General features: G+C 47.9%; 1 protein-coding gene and 1 pseudogene across 1 annotated transcript; both read right to left on the bottom strand.

The window, feature by feature from the left end:
* Positions 1-1,765: 1,765 nt before the first annotated feature.
* On the bottom strand, positions 1,766-2,488 carry LOC113981952 (annotated as a pseudogene).
* Positions 2,489-4,518: 2,030 nt separating this feature from the next.
* On the bottom strand, positions 4,519-13,501 carry TRIM14 (tripartite motif containing 14). The gene is made up of 6 exons (XM_027709683.1): positions 13,319-13,501; positions 9,168-9,263; positions 8,064-8,297; positions 7,325-7,487; positions 6,276-6,368; positions 4,519-5,112 (listed from the first exon to the last, which is right to left on the bottom strand). The coding sequence occupies exons 1-6, from the start codon at positions 13,499-13,501 to the stop codon at positions 4,577-4,579; spliced, it is 1,305 nt and encodes a 434-aa protein (XP_027565484.1). The 3' UTR covers positions 4,519-4,576.
* Between the last annotated feature and the right edge of the window lie 256 nt (positions 13,502-13,757).

The raw sequence follows: 13,757 nt of genomic DNA, 5'->3' as shown, positions 1-13,757 counted from the left end.
CAGCTTCTCTACCCAGCCAGCGATGTCCTGCCACATCTCCGCCACCCAGATGGGTTTCCCTTGGTGCTGCCAGTTGGCCTTTCTCCATCGCTCTAGCCATCCCCACAGAGCATTGGCCACCATCCATGAGTCAGTGTAGATATAGAGTCTTGGCCACTTCTCTCATTCAGCTATATCCAAAGCCAACTGAATGGCTTTAAGCTCTGCAAACTGACTTGACCCACCTTGTCCTTCGGTCGCTTCTGCAACTCGCCGTGCGGGACTCCACACAGCTGCCTTCCATTTTCAGTTTGTCCCTACAATGCGGCAGGAGCCATCCGTGAAGAGCGCATATCGCCTTTCATCTGCTGGTAGCTGGTCATATGGTGGGGCCTCCTCAGCCCATGTCACCTGCTCCTCTTCTTCTTCAGAGGATAGTCCGAAACTTTCACCTTCGGGCCAATTGGTGATAATTTCCAGAATCCCAGGGCGATTAGGATTCCCTATCCGGGTTCGTTGTGTGATCAGAGCGATCCACTTACTCCATGTGGCATCGGTGGCGTGATGTGTAGAAGGAACTCTCCCCTTGAACATCCAGCCCAGCACTGGTAGTCGGGGTGCCAGGAGGAGCTGCGCTTCAGTGCCAATCACTTCTGAGGCAGCTCAAAGTCCTTCATAAGCAGCCAGGATCTCTTTCTCAGTTGGTGTATAGCTGGCTTCAGATCCTTTGTATCCCCGACTCCAGAATCCCAGCGGTCGTCCTCGGGTCTCCCCAGGCACTTTCTGCCAGAGGCTCCAGGAAGGGCCATTCTTCCCGGCTGCAGTGTAGAGCATGTTCTTCACATCCTGTCCTGTCCTTACTGGCCCAAGGGCTACTGCATGGGCAATCTCCTGTTTAATTTGTTCAAAGGCCTGTTGTTGTTCAGGGCCCCCCTGGAAATCATTTTTCTTCCGTGTCACAAGGTAGAGAGGGCTTACAATTTGACTGTACTCGGGGATATGCATCCTCCAAAAGCCCACAGCACCTAGGAAAGCCTGTGTTTCCTTCTTGCTGGTTGGTGGGGACATGGCTGCTATTTTGTTAATCACCTCCGTTGGAATTAGGCGACGTCCATCTTGCCACTTCACTCCTAGGAACTGAATTTCCTGAGCAGGTCCCTTGACCTTACTTCGTTTAATGGTAAAACCAGCTCTTAGGAGGATCTGGATTATCTTCTCTCCTTTCTCGAAGACTTCCCCCGCTGTGTTCCCCCATACAGTGATGTCATCCATGTACTGTAGATGTTCTGGAGCCTCGCCCTTTTCCAGTGCAGTCTGGATCAGTCCATGGCAAATGCTGGGACTGTGTTTCCACCCCTGAGGCAGTCGATTCCAGGTGTACTGCACACCTCTCCAAGTGAAAGCAAATTGTGGCCTGCACTCCGCTGCCAAAGGAATGGAGAAGAAGGCGTTGGCAATGTCAATGGTGGCATACCACTTGGCTGCCTTGGACTCCAGCTCGTACTGGAGCTCCAGCATGTCCGGCACAGCAGCACTCAGGGGTGGTGTGACTTCATTGAGTCCACAGTAATCCACCATCAGCCTCCACTCTCCGCTGGACTTACGCACTGGCCATATAGGGCTATTAAAGGGTGAGCCTACAATCACAGATGTAGATTGCTTCAGGTCTCTGCTACACATCTGAACGTGGACACTGAGCAGTTGTCTCTGCTTTAACTCCCTCAGAATTGAGCTGGAGTACAGAGGGCAGCACCTATCACAGGCTGCAAGCCTGGAGCACGACCAGTCACTGCTTGGCCCTTTTCACAATGGTGCCCACAGCAGATATCACCGTAGTTTTGGATCCACTTGCGCTGGTTGTCACTGTGACAACCCCCGGCAGTGTGGCAGTGGTGGTGAGGATGGTGGGCTGAGCTATTGTTGTCACGGGGATGGCAGAGTCCCACTTGCTCTTCCTCTTCTGGGCATCTCCCACAGTGGTACTGGCTGTTGTGGTGGTTGTAGAAGCGGCGCTTGTTGTTGTGCCCTTTTTAGTGCCAGTCACAAATTCAATCTTTGTGTGTTCCTTCTTGGCCTTCTTCAGTTTGTCCATTTCAATCTTCTGGGCTTTGGCTAGTGCCTCGTAATACGAATCCTCTGACCAGCCATGAGGGTCAAACATGTCCTTTGGATAATTTGTACCAAGTTCATCAATGGAACAAAACTGGATCAGCTTTTCATAGATGCTGGGGTTGCGAAACTCTTTTTTCCTCTGGATGATGTAGTTCATATCCATGCCCTCTTTCATTTTCCTCTCATACAGCTTTTGAATTTTATCCTGCAACTGGTTAGAACATCTGCCAGGAGGCTCAGGAGGGATTTTGATCTCATCTGGAGACATGTTCCGCACTCTCTCCGCAGGCGCTCCCCCGTCGCTCCCCACCGTGCCGGCCTCACTGTCTGACTCCAGGTCCGAGTCCTTGGCGTAAACCGCCAGCAAGGATAGGACGCTGCGCTTCGCCGCCACCATCTTTCGCCCCGCCCCATGTTGGGCACCAAAAATGTGCTGATTTAAAAGTTAACCAGCAGGGGAAATGAACTCAACTGCTGGTGGGAGAGCTGCTGCAGTCTGGTCAGAAAGTGGTGATTGCAGTCCAGTTGAGGGTGGTGGTCTCAGTCTGGTTGAGAGCAGTGAGCTGCAGTCTTCCTCTGGATCCCACGAGTGGTGGAAAGGTTCCGAAACTCCCAGTTTATATATTCTCCAGCTCAGGCGGGAGTGCTCAGTCCCTCCCTCAAAGCGGGGAATTCCATAAAAGGGCATGAGGATGCTCAGTCCCTCCCTCAGAGCGGGGAATTCCATAAAAGGGTATGAGGACAGGAACATCTTCCTACCTCGCAGGCCTCTACTGATAACAGTTTCTGGGAAATGGCATGGAAGGCTATAGAATACACAGTTTTGGGTTACACCCATCCAGTGATGAATTGGTCCCAGCCGTTCTAACTAGGACACTACATCACATCATTACGTGATGGTCAGTGCACCTCTTGTGTGCTCTACTTTTGCATCCCAGCTTCTCACTTTCTAAGTAAGAAATGCAGTCCCACTGCTATGAGCCTGCTGCTTTTTCCTGTGACCAGGAAGGAGCCATATGGAAGCAGCTGCAAACTGGGCATTCCCCAATTACCTCTCTTAGCACAGAACTGCTTCGGTGTAATTCATCTGCTTCTTTTTCTGTGGTGGAATCATTTACTAGTGATGGTTACTTGGAACTTGCTACTTTTATTTTCATCACAAGGTGGTGAAGTACCTTGAATTTGGTGGTGGGTGTTTCTGTACCTGTGAGCTGTTTGCTTTCAAAATGTTTACTCTTCTGCAATTCTGAGGAAACTGTACTCATTTCTTCAAATGGGGAAGCAGAGACTGAGTCATGTGCTTGAACATATGTGAGCTGTGACTGATACAGTATGCTTGCCTTACATTAAAAAACTACTAAATTGTTAAAAGATTTTTTTTAAATTTCAAATTTGAAAAATAAATTTAGCTTATAAAACAAGCTCTTGTTTCTCCGTTTCAGCCTATGCTCAGACCTTGCCTTTGCTAGCACTGGTGATGACTCCAGGGCCTTTAGTATTTGAAAACTGTGAGATTACCTGACCTGCTTCAAATAGCAGTGGTTCTTTAGTCTAGCAGGGCTGGTCCTAGAGACTGCTGTAAACATAGGCTCCAAAAATTCCCAAGACTTTAATTAATGTATCGGGGGAAAAAATGTCCATATACAGAAAATTGCGAGCTGTGTCTCCTAGTTTTATGTGAACAGATGTTTATCCAGCTGCAGTTAAAGAGCCTTTGCAAAGTGGACAGAAAAATAAGTTGGGCATAAATGCCCCATTGACCTAGTGTTTTTATTGCACCTGTGGGCCTTCCAGGCATTTCAGACTCTGTTGCAGGTTGTACACAGCTGTTTCTCATGTTTCCATTTAATAGAGAAGAATAGGGCCATCCAGAAGCCCAGTTCAAAGTCCCTGTCACATGTAAGACCAGTTAGTGGCTATTAAATGTGGCCTCAGAAGCTCCTACTTCAGAAGGGACCTTTCCAAAAGTCCATGCCAGTCTTTGATTTTTCCAAGATGACGTGTAAGGATAAGATAATTCACTTAGTGCATTTATTATCCAAATCTGACCTTGTCAGCTATAACAATATACAATATATAAACTTGAGCTTGAACCAAACTAAACCCATTACCATACACAACTGCAGCCTCTCCAGACAGATGAGGGAAGGAAGTTCATAAAAAAATATGTCAATATCCCCATTCCAGTCTGAGCTGTAATATGCTTCTTTCAGCTAGACTTTTTCCATTTTGCAAGTTGAAAAAAGTACAAAAATATTACATATGGCACTTCAGGTGGTACATCAACACCATTTATAAGAGCCAGATCACCTTCCCCCATTGACAGAGACATTAAAAATTACAGTTGGTTTTCTTGAACTTACTGTTACCTTCTAAAAGCATCATAGTTACAACTTCATACAGAGATTAATTCGTGTAGATAATTGCTAAAGTGGTTTTCACAGAAAAAACATAAAATACTAGGCTTTTTTTTTTGCTTAATTCCTTATGGTAATTTGCATGTTCTAATGGACCCTTCCCAGAGCCTCAAGGCTGGATATACTGGTTCTGTGAACTTGCACTGGAAGGTGTGCAAATGAGCCATTCCATCACTAACATTGTAGAATGAAAGGATTCCTGCTTCATAATCCAGAAAAATGCCAATGCGGTCAGGATCATCCTCTACCAAGATGGGGATTCTCTCCCCCTTGTGAAATGCCCAGTATTCCAATTCAAACTTCTTAAGGCACCAAGATGCTCTATTCCAGCCCAGCCGGCAGGTTTCAGAGTCTCCTTTCCTGCCAATGGAAGGGTAGGCTGCGCCAATCCACCATCCGGCTCCAGCATGAAGCAGGTCAACTTCCCAATAATGGCTCCCAGAGAGGAATGCGTCTTTGCTTAGCACTTGCCATAATTTATCAAATCTCTGGGGACCACAGGGGTAAAATATCCTCCTCCAGCTGCAGCTTACTTCAAGACGGTCATCGGACAATTTCAGTCTTGGGTGAACGCTGTCGTATTCCCAGGTTGGTGATCTTGCATCTGCAGCCAAAGCCATAAAACACTTACTACGTTTATCATGACCCTTGCAAGAAGTCCGAATTAAAAAACACCTGTAAAGAAGCCCACAGCTGGCAGTGTCTTAGGACAGAGCCAGAGCCAGAAATCCCACTGTCCCAGGGGCACTGGGGCTGGAAAAGGCATGCCAAAGGGATCACAGCAGGGGACCAATATTGCTGCCTCCTTGCCTATGTAATCAGGGCCATCCACAGGGATGGGGACCTCAGGCACAGCACCAACACTGCTTTACAAGGTTATGGCTCAGAGAATCAGGAAACCTACAGGTCCAAGGACACTGGGTCTGGAAAGGGCATTCCAGTCTAAATAAGGCAGGGTACCAACATTGCTGACTCCACACTTTTCAAATCTGGGCCGCCCCCGTTATGGGGACATCAGCTGTAGCACCAAGATTCTCTTAGGGATAGGGTACAGCAAGTTACAGACCCTACAAGCTCCAAGGATGCTGGGGCTGGAAAATTTATGCCAAGCATTATCATGGCAGTGCACCAACATTGCTGCCTCCACACCTTTCTAATCTGGGCCACCAAGGTGATGGGGACCTCAGCTGCAGCACCAGCCTGCCATTAGGGTTAGGCTTTGGCTTCAGAGAGCCATGGAACCTACAGCTCCAGAGACAATGGGGCTGGAAGAGGCATGCCAAGGGAATCACGGCAGGGCACCAACACTGATGCCTCCACAACTTTCTGGTCTGGGTCACTCACAGTGATGGGATGAAGGGAAGCTGTACACAGAGTGGCTACAGTCACTCAGCTTGTTCAGCTCAGAGAGGAGACTGAGGGGAGACCTCATTGCAACCTACAGCTTCCTCATGAGGGGAAGCAGAGAGGTAGGCACTGATCTCCTTTCTGGAGACCAGTGACAGGACCCGAAGGAGTGGTACGAAGCTGTGCCAGGTGAGGTTTAGGTTTAGGAAAAGGTTCTTCACCCAGAGGGTGGTTGGGCACTGGAACAGGCTCCCCAGGAACTCATCATAGCCCCAAGGCTGACAGAGTTCAAGAAGTGTTTGAACAACGATCTCAGGCACATGATGTGATTCCTGGGGTTGTCTGTGCAAGGCCAGGACCTCAATGATCTTTGTGGGTCCCTTCCAATTCAAGATCCAAGGATTCTGTGATCATACTTACGTTTTAAGAAAAGCAACCGATCAACAGGAGTCATGGTTTTCAACACTGTTCCAGGTTCCTTCTTTGCAGTGGCGTTAAGGCTACTGAAAACATCTGGACAGAGATGAAAAGGGACAGTTCAGAAAGCCTGCCAGTTCTTCAACTTCCGTTTTGTAACTTCATGGACAAACTCTGTTACTTTTTCTAGGGAAGGGCTACTCATTCTGTAGGCTTTCAATCTTATGCTCCTTGGATAGCACGGAGATGCTGAACTCTTGTGTTGCCAAAGAACTACACAACTGAGCACAACACCAAGTAATCACATCTGATTCCTTAAAAAGTAGCCCCTATCAGACGAGAGCAGTCAGGCAGCTGAAGACAGCTGCAGAGCACCTCCACGATGCTGTCTAGCAATCCTACACACAATCTGCAGTGGCCTTTCAGATCTGGTCTGACCATTTGCCCTAGCACCCTGCTATTTTGTTCTTGGCAATTCTCAGAAGAGGGATTATTAAAAGGTAGCTGGGTGAAATGTGATGGCCAGTGTTGCTCACTCAATGAGCAGCAGGGTTTTCCCATGGTTATGTGGCTTTGTGGTTCTGTGTCCCATTAGGAAACTCCTGCCTTAATCATGACAAAGGTCACTTAAGGATGAAATAACAGCTCAAAGACAAAAGTAATTCTAAATAGAACACATCAGCTCACCTTCAGAGTACCAAAAAGCACAGAATTTTTTCTGACTAAGGCAGAAAGATCACTGGGCACATCAATTAGAAAAAGGCTTTCAAATTTTACAGGTAGCCAATGTTCAGTGCCAGACCACTTAGACCCAACAGTAACTGAAAGGAGAGCATAGATATAATGTGCAGGTATGACGGTCTGCAAAGAAGTAAACTGTATTGAAATAACTGTACAGAACTGGAGGAAAAAAGCATCAGACAAACAAAAGACTGACTGAAACTGCTGTTTTCACCAGCTGATTTGGTAAAAGTCCTGTTCTTACTTGGAAACCACATTTTATTTACAAAGAGAGCAGATGAAAGCAAAATTCAGAGCACTCTCCCAGATACCTTCTTTAAGCCGGGCTTCTAGTGGTTTCTGTAGAATGGACTGAAGAACTCTGAAGAAGTGCTTATAATGGTTAAGTATGTGTTCAAATGAAACAGGTATTGGATGCCACTGTTCTATCAGGTGCCTGGATTCCTTCATTTCCTTCTCGATTTCTGTGTACTTCTGAGGGCAGAAAGCCAAATTCTCCAATTAGCAGAGAGAGTGACATGAAAGGACTCTTCCCTCCCAGCTCCCCCACAACGCAGAGCAAGGACAGCTCCATCACTAGGTAAACCTATGGGCCATAACAGGCAAGCTTTGTTGTGTTCAGACTGCTTATTAGCTTATTAGCCTGCCCATTACTTCTCCTGCCAGTGGAGCCAGGGACCACCCCAGAGATGGAGAATCCAGCAGTCATGGTTTAAAACAGCTCCCAATAGGGCTGCCTTTCCTCAGATCTTCGTATGACACTGGACAAGGAAAGACCTCATACAGCATTTGTCTTCAAGATTAAGAGACACATCTCTCCCATATATGCTTAAAATTAACGTGGATTTCGTACAGATCTGAAATCAATGCCATAGCAGGAACACCTAACAAAAATCAGGTAACAAACTGGTTCACCAAAACACCAACACAAAATTAAAAAGCAGTTAGAAAGATGCTGCTTACACACAGAAGGATCTACAGAAGAGATCGCTAGAGCAGTTTATCAAGGACTATGAGGGTAAGAGGCAGAACGAGACCATACAATACCACCTCCAGCAACTGAATAGGATCACTGTCCTGTTGTATTTGTCTGATCCGACACGAGAAGGTCTCTAGGGCTGCAAGCTGTTCTTGACACAACTCCAACTTCTGAGCATGTGCTCCTAGGGCTTGCTGAGTCTTTTCATCAATGAAGTTTTTTGCCAGATTCTCTTCTTCCCGAAGAAGTAACTGGAGCTCGGTCACTTTTTCTGACAGCTGCCGTTTGATCATATTGGCATGTGCCTACAGATGAAGCAGAAGAGTGTCTCCCCACACTCAACAGACCATAAACATTTCAGACATTTCTCTCAGGCTTTCAAAGTTGCCTTTTGGTTCAATTTTACTGATTTTTCTGCATCTCTTCGTTAGCATGTGTCTACCCCTTAAGGAAAGGCAGACAGGATTTACCTGCTGATGTCTGGATGGAAAAGCTTGAGGGAAGATTCTAAGGTGCCTATTTATGCAGAGAGTGCTGTTTTCAGCTGGAATTTACAAGGTCAGGTAATAAGTGCAACAAGAGGCAGACCTAGTCCTTCAGTACCAAGACTGACCTCTTTCAAAGCAAGCTAGAGACAAGGAGCTGCTAAGAAGAGAAAGCCTCCAAAACAAAGTGACATCAAACCTCTAGAGCTCCCTCCAGCTCTTACAGATACTTCTGTGATAGAGCTGCTTAGAGATGCTTCTTAGGGCAAAAGCCATTTCATGCTCTATAAACGAGGTGCAGTTTAGCATACCTTCCCATTCTTAAGACAGAATCAATAGAGCTGTTCTTGTGTTTACTCAAACTCTCAGTAATGCAGCTCAGTGCAATGTAACATACATCAGTAAAGCCAGAATAACACATGCAGCTCAGGCTATCTGCTATTCCTCTGCACAAAAATTTCAACATTGTTCTTCCAGAGATGTTCAGCTGATCAGGGAATGAGGACTAGGTCTTTGGAGACTCTTTCCCTCTTCTCTCCCTCTGATAGTGTAATATATTGTGATGCACACAGGGAATACACTCTTTTCCTGAGAAGCAGTAGGTGTCTGGGTCTTTGGATAGCTACACAGAAAACAAAATGTCTCTCCTTGGAATATGACCATCCAGTGGGGAAGGAAACCACACTTTACCTTCACATCATTCACAGCCTGCCCTATGCTCCTTCTGTTACCAGCTTCTTGCTCTTTTCTCTCTTCTAGATCCTTCAAGCACAATGCCATGAGTTCCTATAAAGCAATGAAACAAAATAAAACACTTCTTCACAACAAGATCTGTAAAAATCAGAAATCAGTATCCAGCTTGTTTTCCATATAGGGGAGTATATCACTAAAATACTGAGTTTACGAGGCTTATTGGGGCCAGTACAGTGATGAACTGTAAGGATTTCAACATTTCACCTGGCGGTTATACAGGTAAAATTTGGAGAGGTCTCCAAATTAGTACCACCTTCCTAAGGAACAGGGAAACCTATGGTGAAAAATACATTTTCATCTTTAAATCTATGGTGCTGTGCATTTCAAGACTACATGCTAATGCACTTAGCAGCTGAAGGGCAGCTAACCAAGTACTTTTATTCAGTGTATCAGTGGAAGGCTCCATCTAGAGTCAAAATCCAGTGAAAGTTCAGGATGCTTCCCAAAAAGGCCAGTTAGATATACCCCACTATCACTTCAGTGATGCTGTAGTCTGAATTCCTACAACAGCAAATATTATCACTTGGTTGGTGATCACACCATCTGTGATATTTGTAGTGTGCCCAGCACAGCATTGTTCATGTTCTGCTACATCCAGCCCCACAGTTTCTCACTCACAGCCCTCTGAAACTGGCTGTCCTCTGTCCAGCAGGCTGCAGTCTTGGTGCACCTGCTGATGCATTTTTTTCATCAGTACCATAGAAGATCCAGGCAATGCTGCTCCACACTCTCAGTGCACTAGTGTTAAAACAGAGCCTCTCAGTAAATACCAGAAAATGTAGCCCCAGCTGTACCTGTTATCAGTGTCCTGTTCTGCAGCTGGGACCCACTCAAGAGCATCTGCCTGCCCATGTACCAGCTCACTGCAACATCTCCAGGGCAGCACAGCATTTAAACTCTGAAGGGCTGACAAACTGAGCTTCATGAAGTGTTGCTTCATGGTCAACATGTTGCATTTCTGACACGTGCCTCCTTAGAAAACACATGCAGTTTGTCATTTGATTACAACAGAGTAAGATGGGCTCCCAGGAAAAGTCAGAAACTCTGCATCTAGAAGGCCCTTGGCACAGATACATCCATGCAAGCATATAAATGTTCTTGCACAGAGCAAGATGCTTTAGTTATGCTATCCATTCCAGCCGCAGTTTTCCAGTCTTGTTTCTGAAGAACCAGAAGAATTCTGCATCACTTGAAGATTCAGGAGTTCTACTCGGTATCAGCCTGCTTTAGTTTATTTTGCAGCCTAGACCTCATTCCCTTCATCAAAGACTGACAAAGACCACAGAGCAACACCCAATCTTCCTTCTCTGCAATTAAAACACACGGCACTGACTCCCTCACAGAAGTGACCATATGCAAACACTTACGCCAACCCCAAGCATTTCTGGTTAAGCATTACTTTCTTTACAGAGGTAAATGAAAGAGCTGCTTTTTAGCAATTGACACACTGCCAGGCAACCCATGTCATTCACCCTAAGGATTCAACTCCGAAAACATTCCTTTAGGGATTGCCTGGATGCCTTAAGTCATTCAAGTGAAAACACTGTAAAAGCAAGGATTTCTGAGAGATGAGTCTCCTAGCTCCAGTCAGGCTCACAGGACACATATCAAGTGCAAAGAATGCTGATCCTCTATCCTGCATTCAGGAGGACGGGGAGAGTCCTTCCAGATGATTTTATACAGCCTTAGATCCAGGGATGAAGCAGCTGACGGACCTCACACAATGGTTCTCATCTCTTCTTAGCACTCACAGCTAGGATTTGCTAAAAGCACCGTGGAACATTCTCTGTGGAAGAAGGGCTGCCTGGGTGATGTGGTATCACAAGGGCTGTACAGAGTAACTGCTCCCAGCAAACAAAATCACTAGCCAAAACACCATCCCTTAGGCTACAACTACTGATAGTTTTTGCCTGAAATCCCTGCAGCCCTAAGCCAGTAGATGTCAGCAGATTCTTCCTAGGGGCAGAGTGTTTCCACGGGAACACAAGTTTCCACACTGCTCATTTCCTAATTTGGCACAGAGGTAACTTTATCAACAGCACGTGCTCCCCTGTGTCCATCAGACCCTCAGGGAACCAGCACAACTTGTAGCTTTGTACACTCTAGCCTGGCTTAAATCAGGTTGCCACAGCACAATACCTGCATCCACACGCTGCCCCGGTGTCATGAAGGGAATGCAAACACTGTAGTGAGTTCCCGGCTTCAAAAGGGATACTTTGGATGAAAGCACACCAGCAGGCAGGAAGAGTGCTCTGCATTGCTCAGACATCTTCAATGGTTTTACTCCCGTGCTGCTGTTTGCTTGCAGCTCAGTGCACTGCCCTCTACCCTTGTAATGCTCTCTAACATTAAGTGCAATAAAATGCCTGAGGAGTTTACCATGACCTGTGTATCTGCTCAAATCTGTGTGAACTTCCAAGCAGGAAGTTCTGTAGGAGCTGTTTTTTCCTACTGTTTTCTGTAGGAAACCTCTTAGTAACATTGCTCCAAAATACCACAGAAGGAGTGGGAAGGAGTTCTCTGAAATTGCAGAGGAAACAAACAAACAAAAAAGGGCAAAAAAAGCACTCACATACCTCAAACCTCTGTGTTACAACTTTTTAAGCCTCCCAAGCTTAGCATCACAGCATGCAGGCCTCAGCAAGCCCCCTGGTAGGCTCTCCAGAGTAAAACAAAGCACAAGCAAGAAGTACTGGGCAAGCCTGCAAAGCCTCCTGGGGATATTCGATGGACTGCTACAGTGGGGTAAAGAAAAAAAACGTAGGGAAGAACCCCTAGTCTGATTGTTAATTTTCCTCCCAGGAGCTCGTATGGTGCTGTGTTTCAGATGTGACCATACTGTGAGTGCACAAAAGGCTGCGAGGGGATGCAAGCAGGCAGATGACCCGTGCTACCCAAAGAGATGTTCCATGCCATATAATGACATGCTCAGAAATAAAACTGGAAGGGAGGGATGATTAGGTGGGTTAGCCATCTTTTGGTAGAGAAGTGTTTAGGTATTGGTCTACACATGGGAGGTGGTGAGTGACTACCTCTGCATCTCTTTTCTTCTGTTCCGTTTCTCTTTTCCTCCACTTCTCCTTCACATATTTAACTTTTTTTATGTCATGAATTTTCTTGGTTTTAGTCTTCATTTCCTCTTCCCCTGTCTCTCTTGCTCCCAGTGGGCAAGGGAGGGGAGTAGGCAGGCAGCTGTGTTGTGCTTAGCTGCCTACTGGTTAACCCACAACCCCCGCTCCCCATCCCCCAGGATTATCAGAGAACAGGTACTGTGCATGGGTAGTCACTGTGGTCTAGCAAGCTACAGTGGTGGGGGGAAATGATAAACAGAAATGGATTTCCCCTTCCCCTGTGGCATCTATGTTTCCGTCAAAGGTGCTTCCAGCCTGGCAATAAAAACAAGTTCCCGGGGCACCCAAGTTCCATGGATTCCACACACAAGGTCTGCAAAGAAAATGCTCAGACACGAAGTCGAAGTCAGAGGATAAAATGGTGCTGCATGTGACCTAACAGTCAATCTCACTTCCTGGTCCCTTGATTTATACACCTGTTACACGGGTGCTTGGGTGCGACTGGTTAACTCTCTCCCTCCCGTGCATGTCCCTGTGCAGTGGTAGCAGCCTGACCCCTGTCCATAAGGGATTTACAAAGCACTTTTCGAAGTGACGGAAGTACAGAAACTTTGTTATGCTAGCCTACAAAACTGATGAGACAACAAACCCTGAGCTCCACAAGCTGTTCATAAGGCAAGCAAAAAAAGGCTAAAAGCTGAAGATACTTGGCCTACCGCTGTTGCACTGCGCTGATACTCGCAGTTGCCACCACCTAAACCCTGGCAAAAGAAATCCCAGCTCCACAAGTACCAGAAACGAAGGGGAAAACGGCACGACATACAACCAAAGCGGGAAGGTCCCTGCTCCCGCTGCCGGCTGATACCCCCGCCCGCAGGCGCTGCAACCCTGCCCGCTACAACCCTGCCCTCTGCAACCCGGCCCGTTGCAACCCTGCTCGCTGCAACCCGGCCCGCTGCAACCCTGCCCGCTGCAACCCTGCTCGCTGCAACCCTGCCCGGCGGCGCCCGCACTCACCTGCGTGCGGCGGACGGCCTGGGGCAGGAGGCAGGCGCGGTGCCCGCGGTGCGCTCCCAGCGCCGGGCACAGGGCGCACACGCAGCGCCCGCAGTCCTCGCAGAACAGCTCCAGCGGCCGCCCCGCGTGGGCACCGCACACCCGCGCCCCCGGGGCCGCGGCCCACGGGCCCCCCTGCGCCATCGCGGCGGGTGCGGGGCCCGGGGGAGCGGCGGGAGGGTGGGGGGTGCGGAGCGGCCGCTGCTGTCCCGCCGCTGTCCCGCCGCGCCTCTCGCCCTCCGAAGGGGGCCGGCCCGCGTCCCTCCCCGCCGCGGGACCGAGCCGCGATGTAGCCGCGGGTGCCGAGCAGTGAGTGCCCGCAGGAGCTGCCCGTGGGAGCGGCAGAGGCGGTGCCGCGGGACCTGCCTCTGTCCGGTGCCCGCGTTGGAAAGACGGCTGT

This window comes from Neopelma chrysocephalum, unplaced genomic scaffold (assembly GCF_003984885.1).
Source record: "Neopelma chrysocephalum unplaced genomic scaffold, ASM398488v2 Primary Assembly neopelma1_96821, whole genome shotgun sequence".
Taxonomy (NCBI): domain Eukaryota; kingdom Metazoa; phylum Chordata; class Aves; order Passeriformes; family Pipridae; genus Neopelma; species Neopelma chrysocephalum.
Note: the sequence above shows the minus strand (reverse complement) of the source record. Positions and strands in the feature narration are given on the sequence as shown.